This window comes from Anomaloglossus baeobatrachus, chromosome 5, assembly GCF_048569485.1.
Source record: "Anomaloglossus baeobatrachus isolate aAnoBae1 chromosome 5, aAnoBae1.hap1, whole genome shotgun sequence".
NCBI classification, from domain to species: Eukaryota; Metazoa; Chordata; class Amphibia; order Anura; family Aromobatidae; genus Anomaloglossus; species Anomaloglossus baeobatrachus.
This window is the reverse complement of record NC_134357.1, coordinates 7,650,904-7,665,430: the sequence shown is the minus strand read 5'-3', so window position 1 is coordinate 7,665,430 and position 14,527 is coordinate 7,650,904. Positions and strand designations below refer to the sequence as shown.

Below are 14,527 nucleotides of genomic sequence, written 5' to 3'. Positions count from 1 at the left end.
CGCTTTGGCGACATTTGGCTGTCACAGGTCAAAGACCGTTGGGTGAGAGACATTCTGTCTCACGGGTACAGGATAGAGTTCAGCTCTCGTCCTCCAACTCGTTTCTTCAGAACTTCTCCACCGCCCGACCGGGCCGATGCTCTGCTGCAGGCGGTGGCCGCTCTAAAGGCGGAAGGAGTGGTGACTTCCGTTCCTCTTCAGGAACAAGGTCACGGTTTTTACTCCAATTTGTTTGTGGTGCCAAAGAAGGACGGGTCGTTTCGTCCCGTCCTGGATCTAAAGTTGCTCAACAAACACGTAAAAACCAGGAGGTTCCGGATGGAATCTCTCCGCTCCGTCATCGCCTCAATGTCTCAAGGAGATTTCCTAGCATCAATAGACATCAAGGATGCTTATCTCCACGTGCCGATTGCGCCAGAGCATCAGCGTTTTCTACGCTTCGTTATAGGAAGCGAACACCTGCAGTTCGTAGCGCTACCTTTCGGGCTGGCGACAGCCCCTCGGGTCTTCACCAAGGTCATGGCTGCAGTAGTAGCAGTCCTGCACTCGCAGGGTCACTCTGTGATTCCGTATTTGGACGATCTACTTATCAAGGCACCCTCTCAAGAGGCATGCCAAGACAGTTTGAACGTGGCACTGAAGACTCTCCAGAGTTTCGGGTGGATTGTCAACTTTGCCAAGTCAAATCTAACCCCGACCCAATCACTAACATATCTTGGCATGGAGTTTCATACTCTCTCAGCGATAGTGAAACTTCCACTGGACAAGCAGTGCTCGCTGCAGACAGGGGTGCAATCTCTCCTTCAGGGCCAGTCGCACACCTTGAGGCGCCTCATGCATTTCCTAGGGAAAATGGTGGCAGCAATGGAAGCAGTCCCTTTCGCGCAGTTTCATCTGCGCCCTCTACAATGGGACATTCTCCGCCAATGGGACGGGAAGTCGACGTCCCTCGACAGGGATGTTTCCCTATCTCAGACAGCCAAGGATTTTCTCCGGTGGTGGCTTCTTCCCACCTCTTTGTCAAAAGGAAGGTCGTTCCTACCCCCATCCTGGGCGGTAGTCACGACAGATGCGAGCCTATCAGGGTGGGGAGCAGTGTTTCTTCACCACAGGGCTCAGGGTACGTGGACTCGGAAAGAGTCCACCCTTCAGATCAATGTTCTGGAAATCAGAGCAGTCTATCTTGCCCTGCAAGCCTTCCAACAGTGGCTGGAAGGCAAGCAGATCCGAATTCAGTCGGACAATTCCACGGCGGTGGCGTACATCAACCACCAAGGGGGAACACGCAGTCGGCAAGCCTTCCAGGAAGTAAGGCGGATTCTGTCGTGGGTGGAAGACACAGCATCCACCATATCCGCAGTTCACATCCCAGGCGTGGAAAACTGGGAAGCAGATTTTCTCAGTCGCCAGGGCATGGACGCAGGGGAATGGTCCCTTCACCCGGACGTGTTTCAGGAGATCTGTCGCCGCTGGGGGATGCCGGACGTCGACCTGATGGCGTCACGACACAACAACAAGGTCCCGGTTTTCATGGCACGATCTCACGATCACCGAGCTTGGGCGGCAGACGCCTTAGTTCAAGATTGGTCACAGTTCCGGCTACCTTATGTGTTCCCACCTCTGGCACTGTTGCCCAGAGTGCTCCGAAAGATCAGGTCCGACTGCCGCCGCGCCATTCTCGTCGCTCCAGACTGGCCAAGGAGGTCCTGGTACCCGGATCTGTGGCACCTCACGGTAGGCCAACCGTGGGCGCTACCAGACCGTCCAGACTTGCTGTCTCAAGGGCCGTTTTTCCATCTGAATTCTGCGGCCCTGAACCTGACTGTGTGGCCATTGAGTCCTGGATCCTAGGGGCCTCAGGTTTATCTCATGAGATGGTTGCCACCATGAGACAGGCTAGGAAACCATCCTCCGCCAAGATCTACCACAGGACGTGGAAGATATTCCTATCTTGGTGCTCTGCCCAGGGAGTTTCTCCCTGGCCATTTGCATTGCCTATTTTTCTTTCCTTCCTGCAGTCTGGGTTGGAAAAAGGTTTGTCGCTTAGCTCCCTTAAAGGTCAAGTCTCCGCGCTATCCGTATTTTTTCAGAAACGCGTAGCGCGACTTCCTAAGGTACGCACGTTCCTGCAAGGAGTCTGTCATATCGTCCCTCCTTACAAGCGGCCGTTGGAGTCCTGGGACCTGAACAAGGTTCTAATTGCTCTCCAGAAGCCACCTTTCGAGCCTATGAAGGAGATTTCCTTTTCTCGGCTTTCACAGAAAGTGGCTTTTCTAGTGGCGGTCACGTCTCTTCGGAGAGTGTCCGAGCTGGCGGCGTTATCTTGCAAATCTCCCTTCCTGGTGTTTCACCAGGACAAGGTAGTTCTGCGTCCAATTCCAGAGTTTCTTCCCAAGGTGGTATCTTCCTTTCATCTCAATCAGGATATCACTTTACCGTCTTTGTGTCCGCATCCAGTTCACCAATTCGAAAAAGGTTTGCATTTGTTGGACCTGGTGAGAGCACTCAGGATCTACATTTCCCGCACGGCGCCCCTGCGCCGCTCGGATGCACTCTTTATCCTGGTCGCTGGTCAGCGTAAAGGGTCGCAAGCTTCCAAATCCACCCTTGCGCGGTGGATCAAGGAACCAATTCTTCACACCTACCGTTCTGCTGGGCTTCCGATTCCATCTGGACTGAAGGCCCATTCTACCAGAGCCGTGGGTGCGTCCTGGGCATTACGGCATCAGGCTACGGCTCAGCAGGTGTGCCAGGCGGCTACCTGGTCGAGTCTGCACACTTTTACCAAACATTATCAAGTGCATACCTTCGCTTCGGCGGATGCCGGCCTAGGTAGACAAGTCCTTCAGGCGGCGGTGGCCCACCTGTAGGAAAGGTCTGCTTGACAGCCCTATCACGAGGTATTCTTTTACCCACCCAGGGACTGCTTTTGGACGTCCCAATTGTCTGGGTCTCCCAATTAGGTGCGACAAAGAAGAAGGGAATTTTGTTTACTTACCGTAAATTCCTTTTCTTCTAGCTCCAATTGGGAGACCCAGCACCCGCCCTGTTTTTTCTTAGGGTATTTGTTTTTCGGGTGCACATGTTGTTCATGTTAATAAGTTCAGTTCTCCGATGTTGTTTATCGGATTGAATTTGTTTTTGAAACAGTTATTGGCTTTCCTCCTTCTTGCTTTTGCACTAAAACTGAGGAACCCGTGATCCCACGGGGGGGTGTATAGCCAGAAGGGGAGGGGCCTTACACTTTTAAGTGTAGTACTTTGTGCGGCCTCCAGAGGCAGTAGCTATACACCCAATTGTCTGGGTCTCCCAATTGGAGCTAGAAGAAAAGGAATTTACGGTAAGTAAACAAAATTCCCTTCTTTTCGGCCTATAAGACGCACTCCCCCCCCCCCCCCCAAATGTTGGGGCAAAGTGGGGGGTGCGTCTTATGGTCTGAATGTGGCTGCAGGGAATGTGGGTGGAGTGGGTCATCGGGGACGCGAGGAGGCTGTAGCAGCCTGCCGTGACCACGTGGACCCGCTCATTTAATATGCACGCCCATCCCCCGCCCATCATCCCTCAGCGCTGAAGCCGGCACTGACAGGTGGGCGGGATGATGGGCGGGGGATAAACAGCCGGCCCGCATGACCACCCCTGGCAACTACGGCCTGGAGTGATCATGTGCGGCTGTATTCACTGCTCCCTGCGCATCCTCATCAGCGCGGGGAGCAGTGAATCAGTGTACAGTACTCACCGTTCCCCTGCAGCATCGCTCGTCCTCCTGTCTGTGTCAGCGGCAGCGCCGCTGAGTGGAGCCGTCCCCGTTACCCTGCTGCATCGCGATCATCTCCTGTGTCTGTGCCAGCGGCTGGGTGGAGACTAGCGGCGCGCACAGCGATGACGTCATCGCTGTGCGCACGTGTCCACACTCAGCCACCGGCAGAGACACAGGAGATGATCGTGATGCAGCAGGGTAACGGGGACGGCTCCACTCAGCGGCGCTGACACAGACTGGAGGACGAGTGATGCTGCAGGGAGTGAGGTAAGGCGAGTATGAACGTTTATTTTTTTTTATGTGCCGCAGGATGCAGCCATACACCAGGATAGCGGTATATAATGATCAGGATGGGGTCATATGAGCAGGATGGGGCCATATGAGCAGGATGGGGTCATATGAGCAGGATAGGGTCATATGAGCAGGATGGGGTCATATGAGCAGGATGGGGTCATATGAGCAGGATGGGGTCATATGAGCAGGATGGGGTCATATGAGCAGGATGGGGGCATATGAGCAGGATGGGGGCATATGAGCAGGATGGGGGCATATGAGCAGGATGGGGCCATATGAGCAGGATGGGGCCATATGAGCAGGATGGGGCCATATGAGCAGGATGGGGCCATATGAGCAGGATGGGGCCATATTATGAGCAGGATGGGGCCATATTATGAGCAAGATGGGGGTATATAGCAGGATGGGGCCATATGAGCAGGATGGGGCCATATGAGCAGGATGGGGCCATATGAGCAGGATGGGGCCATATGAGCAGGATGGGGCCATATGAGCAGGATGGGGTCATATGAGCAGGATGGGGTCATATGAGCAGGATGGGGGCATATGAGCAGGATGGGGGCATATGAGCAGGATGGGGGCATATGAGCAGGATGGGGGCATATGAGCAGGATGGGGGCATATCAGCAGGATGGGGCCATATGAGCAGGAAGGGGGTATATTATGAGCAGGATGGGGGTATATAGCAGGATGGGGCCATATGATGACGGTATATAGCAGGATGAGGGACATATACTGTATATACAAGGCAGGAGGATCATTACCAGGATGGGGTACCTTAGAAGAGAATTTGGGGACATTACCCCCATAACAGTGTCAGCAGCAGATCCTCACCCCATAACAGTGTGTCATGACCACATTTTTTGCTTAAAATTTTATTTCTTCGGCGCTCCATTGGGAGACCCAGACGATTGGGTGTATAGCTACTGCCTCCGGAGGCCACACAAAGCATTACACTAAAAAGTGTAAGGCCCCTCCCCTTCTGGCTATACACCCCCCGTGGGATCACGGGCTGCTCAGTTTTCAAGCTTTGTGCGAAGGAGGTCAGACATCCACGCATAGCTCCACTGTTTAGTCAGCAGTAGCTGCTGACTATATCGGATGGAAGAAAAGAGGGCCCATGCTAAAGGGCCCCCAGCATGCTCCCTTCTCACCCCACTCTTGTTGGCGGTGTTTGTTAAGGTTGAGGTACCCATTGCGGGTACGGAGGCTGGAGCCCACATGCTGTTTTCCTTCCCCATCCCCCTGAGGGCTCTGGTGAAGTGGGATCTTACCGGCCTCCAGGCTCTGAGGCCGGGCTCCATCCACAGACCCGGAGATCCTGCTGGATACGGAGCTGGGTACCGTCAGGGACAAGGCCCTGCAACATTCAGGTACTCTGTGTCCCCGTACAGACAGGCACAGACACACTCCAGCGTTGCTGGGTGTTCTAGTGCGCCGGGGACAGTAGTGCTGCGCGCTTGGGTTATACTCACTGCAGCTTAGCTGAGTGAGTTTATGTGTGGGGGAACTACCGCGCCGGCCGCCCCCGGAGACTGCGGCGCGGCTGAGACTTGTGGTGCGCCGGGGACTTCGCGCCGACCGTGCTTTTACGACGGCAGTGCTTATAAATCTAGTCCCCGGCTTCTGCGGCCTAGTTACGTTTCGTTCCCGCCCCCAGCCCTGTCATTCAGGGAAGGGGAGAGACGCTGTACAATAGTCAGCGCCGAGTGCTGGAGTCTTATTTACATACTCCAGCCCTCTCACTGGGCACAGTGGGACGCCAGTTTCCCGCTCTTTGTCTGCAGCACGCCCACGGCCCGCCCCTCTTCACAGGACGCCGGCAGCCATTCCTGCACGCAGTCTGAGCTGGAGAACGGACATAGCCCTGGGAGACCCAGACAGGGGATTCTGGCGACCACACACCCGCTGTTAAGCGGGCGGTAAGCAGCACCTAGGTGCTGACCCCACTAGTGCCACAGTGTTGTTTTGTGCACTTTTTGTCTGTACCTATATATTGCACTGTACGGTCGCTTCTTGGCTTATACCCCTATATTGCTCTGAGGAGACAACAGCATGTCATCCGCAAAAAGCAAGGGTGCCAAGGCACAGGCTTTATATGCTGCCTGTACCGCATGTGGGGCTGATCTACCGGCAGGTTCCACTGACCCCCATTGTGTGCAATGTTCGGTCCCTGTGCCACTTCGTCAGCCGGAGTCTATGCTAGTAGTGGCCCAGGCAGAGACGCCTGTGAACCCTGCCCCGGTGACGGGGACAGAGTTTGCAGTTTTTGCTGATAAGATGTCTGTGACTATGACAAAAATTCTAGAAACTTTGCAGTCCAGGCCGGTCACTCAGACCATGGGCACTGCTGATTCAATGTTCCCCGGTCCCCCTCAGTTGGAACTAATCCGTGCTCCAAGGGGGTCCCAGGCATCACAGGCTGAAGGCTCTGACTCGGACGACAGTCCCAGGCAGCCTAAGCGAGCTCGCTGGGAGAGACCCTCGGCGTCATCACGCTGGTCAGGGTCTCAGCGAGAGGATTCTCTGTATGATGAGACAGAGTTAGGTGATCAGGAGTCTAATCCTGAGACTGCTCTCAACCTGGATACCCCTGATGGTGACGCCATGGTGAATGATCTTATAGCGGCCATCAATAGACTGCTGGATATTTCTCCTCCAGCGGAGGAGGCAGCAGCACAGCAGGAGAAATTCCATTTCAGGTATCCCAAACGTAAATTGAGTACTTTTCTGGACCACGCTGACTTCAGAGAAGCAGTCCAGAAACACCATGCTTCTCCAGATAAGCGTTTCTCCAAACGTCTTAAGGATACACGTTATCCCTTTCCCCCTGACGTGGTCAAACGCTGGACCCAGTGTCCAAAGGTGGACCCCCCAATCTCCAGGCTTGCGGCTAGATCCATAGTTGCAGTGGAAGATGGGCCTTCACTTAAAGATGCCAATGACAGACAGATGGACCTTTGGTTGAAATCTGTCTATGAAGCTATCGGCGCGTCGTTTGCTCCAGCATTCGCAGCCGTGTGGGCACTCCAAGCTATTTCAGCTGGTCTGGCGCAGGTGGACTCTGTCATACATCCATCAGTGCCGCAAGTGGCGGGCTTGACCTCGCAAATGTCTGCGTTTGCGACTTACGTTATCAATGCGGTCTTGGACTCTACCAGCCGTACTTCAATGGCGTCCGCCAACTCTGTGGTTTTACGCAGAGCCTTGTGGTTAAAAGAATGGAAAGCAGATTCTGCTTCTAAAAAATGCTTAACCAGTTTGCCATTATCTCAAGACAGACTGTTTGGTGAGCAATTGGCTGAAATCATTAAACAGTCCAAGGGTAAGGACTCTTCCTTACCCCAGCCCAGATCAAGCAAACCTCAACAGTGGAGGGGACAGTCGAGGTTTCGGTCCTTTCGAGGTTCGGGCAAGGCCCAATTCTCCTCGTCCAAAAGGACTCAGAAGGAGCAGAGGAGCTCAGATTCCTGGCGGACTCACTCACGCCCAAAGAAAGCAGCCGGAGGAACCGCTTCCAAGCCGGCTGCCTCATGACTTTCGGCCTCCTCTCTCCGCATCCTCGGTCGGTGGCAGGCTCTCCCGCTTTTGCGGCATTTGGCTGCCACAGGTCAAAGACCGGTGGGTAACAGACATTTTGTCTCACGGGTACCGGATAGAGTTCAGTTCTCGTCCTCCGCCTCGGTTCTTCAGAACTTCCCCACATCCCGACCGAGCCGATGCTCTTCTGCAGGCGGTGTGCTCTCTAAGGGCAGAAGGAGTGGTGATCCCTGTTCCTCTTCAGGAACGAGGTCAAGGTTTTTACTCCAATCTGTTTGTGGTGCCAAAAAAGGACGGCTCTTTCCGTCCTGTTCTGGACCTAAAACTGCTCAACAAGCACGTGAAAACCAGGCGGTTCCGGATGGAATCTCTCCGCTCCGTCATTGCCTCGATGTCTCAAGGAGATTTCCTAGCATCAGTAGACATCAAGGATGCTTATCTCCACGTGCCGATTGCTCCAGAGCACCAGCGTTTTCTACGCTTCGTTATAGGAGACGAACACCTTCAGTTCGTAGCCCTGCCATTTGGTCTGGCGACAGCCCCACGGGTTTTCATCAAGGTCATGGCAGCAGTGGTAGCAGTCTTGCACTCTCAGGGACACTCGGTGATCCCTTACTTGGAGGGCTCAGGGTACGTGGACTCAGCAGGAGTCCACCCTTCAGATCAATGTTCTGGAAATCAGGGCAGTGTATCTTGCCCTACAAGCCTTCCAGCAGTGGCTGGAAGGAAAGCAGATCCGAATTCAGTCGGACAACTCCACAGCGGTGGCATACATCAACCACCAAGGCGGGACACGCAGTCGGCAAGCCTTCCAGGAAGTCCGGCGGATTCTGATGTGGGTGGAAGCCACGGCCTCCACCATATCCGCAGTTCACATCCCCGGCGTAGAAAACTGGGAAGCGGACTTCCTCAGTCGCCAGGGTATGGACGCAGGGGAATGGTCCCTTCACCCGGACGTGTTTCAGGAAATCTGTCGCCGCTGGGGAAGGCCGGACGTCGACCTCATGGCGTCCCGGCACAACAACAAGGTCCCAATTTTCATGGCACGGTCTCGCGATCACAGAGCTCTGGCGGCAGACGCCTTAGTGCAAGATTGGTCGCAGTTCCAGCTGCCCTATGTGTTTCCCCCTCTGGCACTCTTGCCCAGAGTGCTACGCAAGATCAGGTCCGATTGCCGCCGCGTCCTGCTCGTCGCCCCAGACTGGCCGAGGAGGTCGTGGTATCCGGATCTGTGGCATCTCACGGTCGGCCAACCGTGGGCGCTACCAGACCGGCCAGACTTACTGTCACAAGGGCCGTTTTTCCATCTGAATTCTACGGCCCTGAACCTGACTGTGTGGCCATTGAGTCCTGGATACTAGCATCTTCAGGATTATCTCAAGGGGTCGTGGCCACCATGAGACAGGCTAGGAAGCCCACGTCTGCTAAGATCTACCACAGAACGTGGAAGATTTTCTTATCCTGGTGCTCGGCACAGGGAGTGTCCCCCTGGCCATTTGCATTGCCTACTTTTCTTTCCTTCCTGCAATCTGGTTTGGAAAAAGGCTTATCGCTCGGCTCCCTTAAAGGGCAAGTCTCAGCGCTATCGGTATTTTTTCAAAAGCGTCTAGCACGACTTCCTCAGGTACGCACGTTCCTGCAGGGGGTTTGTCACATCGTCCCTCCGTACAAACGGCCGTTAGATCCATGGGATCTGAACAGGGTACTAGTTGCTCTCCAGAAGCCGCCCTTCGAGCCTCTGAGGGATGTTTCATTTTCTCGACTCTCACAGAAAGTGGCCTTTCTGGTAGCGGTCACGTCTCTTCGGAGGGTATCCGAGCTGGCAGCGCTGTCATCCAAAGCTCCCTTCCTGGTTTTTCACCAGGACAAGGTAGTGCTGCGCCCGATTCAGGAGTTTCTCCCTAAGGTGGTATCCTCTTTTCATCTCAATCAGGATATCTCCTTACCTTCCTTTTGTCCTCATCCAGTTCATCGGTATGAAAAGGATTTGCATTTGTTGGATCTCGTGAGAGCACTCAGAATCTACATTTCCCGCACGGCGCCCCTGCGCCGCTCGGATGCACTCTTTGTCCTTGTCGCTGGTAAGCGCAAAGGATCGCAGGCTTCCAAATCCACCCTGGCTCGATGGATCAAGGAACCAATTCTTGAAGCCTACCGTTCTGCTGGGCTTCCGGTTCCATCAGGGCTGAAGGCCCATTCTACCAGAGCCGTGGGTGCGTCCTGGGCATTACGACACCAGGCTACGGCTCAACAGGTGTGCCAGGCAGCTACCTGGTCGAGTCTGCACACTTTCACCAAACATTATCAGGTGCATACCTACGCTTCGGCGGACGCCAGCCTAGGTAGAAGAGTCCTGCAGGCGGCGGTTGCCTCCTCGTAGGGGAGGGCTGTTTTGCAGCTCTAACTTGAGGTATTAATTTACCCACCCAGGGACTGCTTTTGGACGTCCCAATCGTCTGGGTCTCCCAATGGAGCGCCGAAGAAGAAGGGAATTTTGTTACTTACCGTAAATTCCTTTTCTTCTAGCTCCAATTGGGAGACCCAGCACCCGCCCTGTTTCCTTCGGGATTTTTGTTTTTTTCGGGTACACATGTTGTTCATGTTGAACGGTTTCAGTTCTCCGATGTTACTTCGGATTGAATTTGTTTAAACCAGTTATTGGCTTTCCTCCTTCTTGCTTTAGCACTAAAACTGAGCAGCCCGTGATCCCACGGGGGGTGTATAGCCAGAAGGGGAGGGGCCTTACACTTTTTAGTGTAATGCTTTGTGTGGCCTCCGGAGGCAGTAGCTATACACCCAATCGTCTGGGTCTCCCAATTGGAGCTAGAAGAAAAGGAATTTACGGTAACAAAATTCCCTTCTTTCCGATTTTCCTCCTCTAAAACCAGGGTGCGTTTTATAGTCCGAAAAATAATTTTTTAAAATTTATTTTTATTGTACAATATAGACCCGGTGGCTGTGATTGGAAGCGTCAGACGCTGTCACTCAGGGTGGAGGCGCGTCTGACTGCAACAAATCAGATGCCGGCGGGCGGGGGAGGCAGTGAATATGCATGAGGCTAATGAGCGGCCCCGGAAGAAGGAGCGGTTACGGGAGCAGTTACAGCCTTTCCGAAGACTTTTAAGTAAATTGCGCTAGCTTTATTATTTTTTCTTTATTTTTACTTTATTTTTTTAATTCACAGTCCGCTCCACCCATCACTATTTTTTCACACAAAAAAAACGCATCACATCAACACTCACCAAAAACGCTCCATCACAAGCGAGTTTTTATTTATATATATATATATATATATATATATATATATTATAATATTTCCAGGATCTTTGGGACAAAATGCAATTTTTGGTGCAGTTTTTTGTGACAATAAAATTGCAGTGTGTGCATGTAGCCTACAGATTAGTGCGGCCACCGCAATCAAACAAGATGGTGACTATATCTGGTGTCAGGACCCCGAGAAGGAAAAGGGGCATAAACCCACCAGATGATGGATGGCACTGCCTACACGCTTCATCCATGTGTGTGCAGAGGAGCCGAGTCCATCAATCTGCCCCGGGTCTTTATGGCTGCCTGCGGGCCACGGTTGTGGTGCTTTATGTCTAATTGGGTGTGATGGAGGGGTTCAGCTGTCAGGGACCCCCAGAACATGGAGCCGTTCTATCAGACGCAGATGATCCATGCTTTGTTGTATGAGCGGCTGTTTCTTTGTAGCCATACACCCATCCCGGGCCTGGGGGGCTCGTATCATTGTTATACCTGGATGTCTCTTGTGTTGTTGCGTCGGTCGGACTGCGATCGGCTCTGACTCCTCTCCGTTGCCCCCTCAGTGGATGTGAAGGGTCTTCAGCAGGTGATGCTGGAAATACATCAGTATTGCAGCACAGAGACCGGACCGCACAATTACAGACCCGCCGCCGGGGACGTCTGCTGCGCCAAGTTTACCGGTCAGTATATAAAGGACGTCTCCTCTGTTCACCATTGCAGGGTATGTGTGCTGGAAATAATCACAGCCACACAGATACGGCCCTTAAAGGGGTGGTCTGGTCACATGACGCCAGTATCTGATCTTGGAGGGCCTAGACTAGATTTCCGGCCCCCCACAATCTGATCTTCATGACATATGATGGGTCATCAGTAGCTGTGACCAGACGTTTTCTGCCAACGAGGGTCACATCACGCAGGCACGAATCCTAGTCCAGGCCTTTCCTACAGGCGCGTGTGAGCAGCAGCGTAACGTGGGGTCATGTTTGGTGATTTCAGAGGATGGCCAGTGGTACCGAGCCGTCGTCCTGGAGGTTCAAGATTCCTCAGCCAGAATCGTGTATGCAGATTATGGAAACATGGAAGACCGACCCTTTTCCTGCCTTCTTCCAATGAAGAAAAGTTTCCTGGAGCTTCCAATGCAGCTCACTAGGTGTTCTCTGGCAGGTGAGTAGCAAAACCTGACCACCCCCATACAGGCATAAAGCCTAAACCCGTCCACCCCCATACAAGCAGAAAGCCTAAACCCATCCACTCCCATACAGGCAGAAAACCTAAACCCGTCCACCCCCATACAGGCATAAAGCCTAAACCCGTCCACCCCCATACAGGCATAAAGCCTAAACCCATCCACCCCCATACAGGCATAAAGCCTAAACCCATCCACCCCCATACAGGCATAAAGCCTAAACCCATCCACCCCCATACAGGCATAAAGCCTAAACCCATCCACTCCCATACAGGCAGAAAGCCTAAACCCATCCACCCCCGTACAGGCATAAAGCCTAAACCCATCCACCCCCATACAGGCAGAAAGCCTAAACCCATCCACCCCCATAGAGGCAGAAAAGCTAAACCCATCCACCCCCATAGAGGCATAAAGCCTAAACCCATCCACCCCCATACAGGCAGAAAAGCTAAACCCATCCACCCCCATACAGGCAGAAAGCCTAAACCCATCCACCCCCGTACAGGCAGAAAGCCTAAACCCATCCACCCCCATACAGGCAGAAAGCCTAAACCCATCCACCCCCATAGAGGCAGAAAAGCTAAACCCATCCACCCCCATACAGGCATAAAGCCTAAACCCATCCACCCCCATACAGGCAGAAAAGCTAAACCCATCCACCCCCATACAGGCAGAAAGCCTAAACCCGTCCACCCCCATACAGGCATAAAGCCTTAACCCATCCACCCCCATACAGGCAGAAAGCCTAAACCCATCCACCCCCATACAGGCATAAAGCTTAAACCCATCCACCCCCATACAGGCATAAAGCCTAAACCCATCCACCCCCATACAGGCATAAAGCTTAAACCCATCCACCCCCATACAGGCATAAAGCTTAAACTCATCCACCCCCATACAGGCATAAAGCTTAAACCCATCCACCCCCATACAGGCATAAAGCCTAAACCCATCCACCCCCATACAGGCATAAAGCCTAAACCCATCCACTCCCATACAGGCAGAAAGCCTAAACCCATCCACCCCCATACAGGCAGAAAGCCTAAACCCATCCACCCCCATAGAGGCAGAAAAGCTAAACCCATCCACCCCCATACAGGCATAAAGCCTAAACCCATCCACCCCCATACAGGCAGAAAAGCTAAACCCATCCACCCCCATACAGGCAGAAAGCCTAAACCCGTCCACCCCCATACAGGCATAAAGCCTTAACCCATCCACCCCCATACAGGCAGAAAGCCTAAACCCATCCACCCCCATACAGGCATAAAGCTTAAACCCATCCACCCCCATACAGGCATAAAGCCTAAACCCATCCACCCCCATACAGGCATAAAGCTTAAACCCATCCACCCCCATACAGGCATAAAGCTTAAACTCATCCACCCCCATACAGGCATAAAGCTTAAACCCATCCACCCCCATACAGGCATAAAGCCTAAACCCATCCACCCCCATACAGGCAGAAAGCCTAAACCCATCCACCCCCATACAGGCAGAAAGCCTAAACCCATCCACCCCCATACAGGCAGAAAGCCTAAACCCGTCTACCCCCATACAGGCAGAAAGCCTAAACCCATCCACCCCCATACAGGCATAAAGCCTAAACCCATCCACCCCCATACAGGCAGAAAGCTTAAACCCGTCCACCCCCATACAGGCAGAAAGCCTAAACCCGTCCACCCCCATACAGGCCACCCCCATACAGGCAGAAAGCCTAAACCCGTCCACCCCCATACAGGCAGAAAGCCTAAACCCGTCCACCCCCATACAGGCAGAAAGCCTAAACCCATCCACCCCCATACAGGCAGAAAGCCTAAACCCATCCACCTCCATACAAGCAGAAAGCCTAAACCCATCCACCCCCATACAGGCATAAAGCTTAAACCCATCCACCCCCATACAGGCAGAAAGCCTAAACCCATCCACCCCCATACAGGCAGAAAGCCTAAACCCATCCACCCCCATACAGGCAGAAAGCCTAAACCCATCCACCCCCATACAGGCATAAAGCTTAAACCCATCCACCCCCATACAGGCAGAAAGCCTAAACCCATCCACCCCCATACAGGCAGAAAGCCTAAACCCATCCACCCCCATACAGGCAGAAAGCCTAAACCCATCCACCCCCATACAGGCAGAAAGCCTAAACCCATCCACCCCCATACAGGCAGAAAGCCTAAACCCATCCACCCCCATACAGGCAGAAAGCCTAAACCCGTCCACCCCCATACAGGCAGAAAGCCTAAACCCGTCCACCCCCATACAGGCAGAAAGCCTAAACCCGTCCACCCCCATACAGGCAGAAAGCCTAAACCCATCCACCCCCATACAGGCAGAAAGCCTAAACCCATCCACCCCCATAGAGGCAGAAAAGCTAAACCCATCCACCCCCATACAGGCATAAAGCCTAAACCCATCCACCCCCATACAGGCAGAAAAGCTAAACCCATCCACCCCCATACAGGCAGAAAGCCTAAACCCGT

At 53.3% G+C, this 14,527-nt stretch overlaps 1 protein-coding gene across 1 annotated transcript in view; it reads left to right on the top strand.

The window, feature by feature from the left end:
- Nucleotides 1-14,527, top strand: part of TDRD1 (tudor domain containing 1) — a 130,097-nt gene that overhangs the window by 84,701 nt on the left and 30,869 nt on the right. The window contains exons 19-20 of the mRNA XM_075348125.1: nt 11,419-11,535; nt 11,852-12,019. Of these exons, the coding sequence (XP_075204240.1) occupies nt 11,419-11,535; nt 11,852-12,019 (285 nt within the window). The remainder of the gene's footprint in view (nt 1-11,418; nt 11,536-11,851; nt 12,020-14,527) is intronic.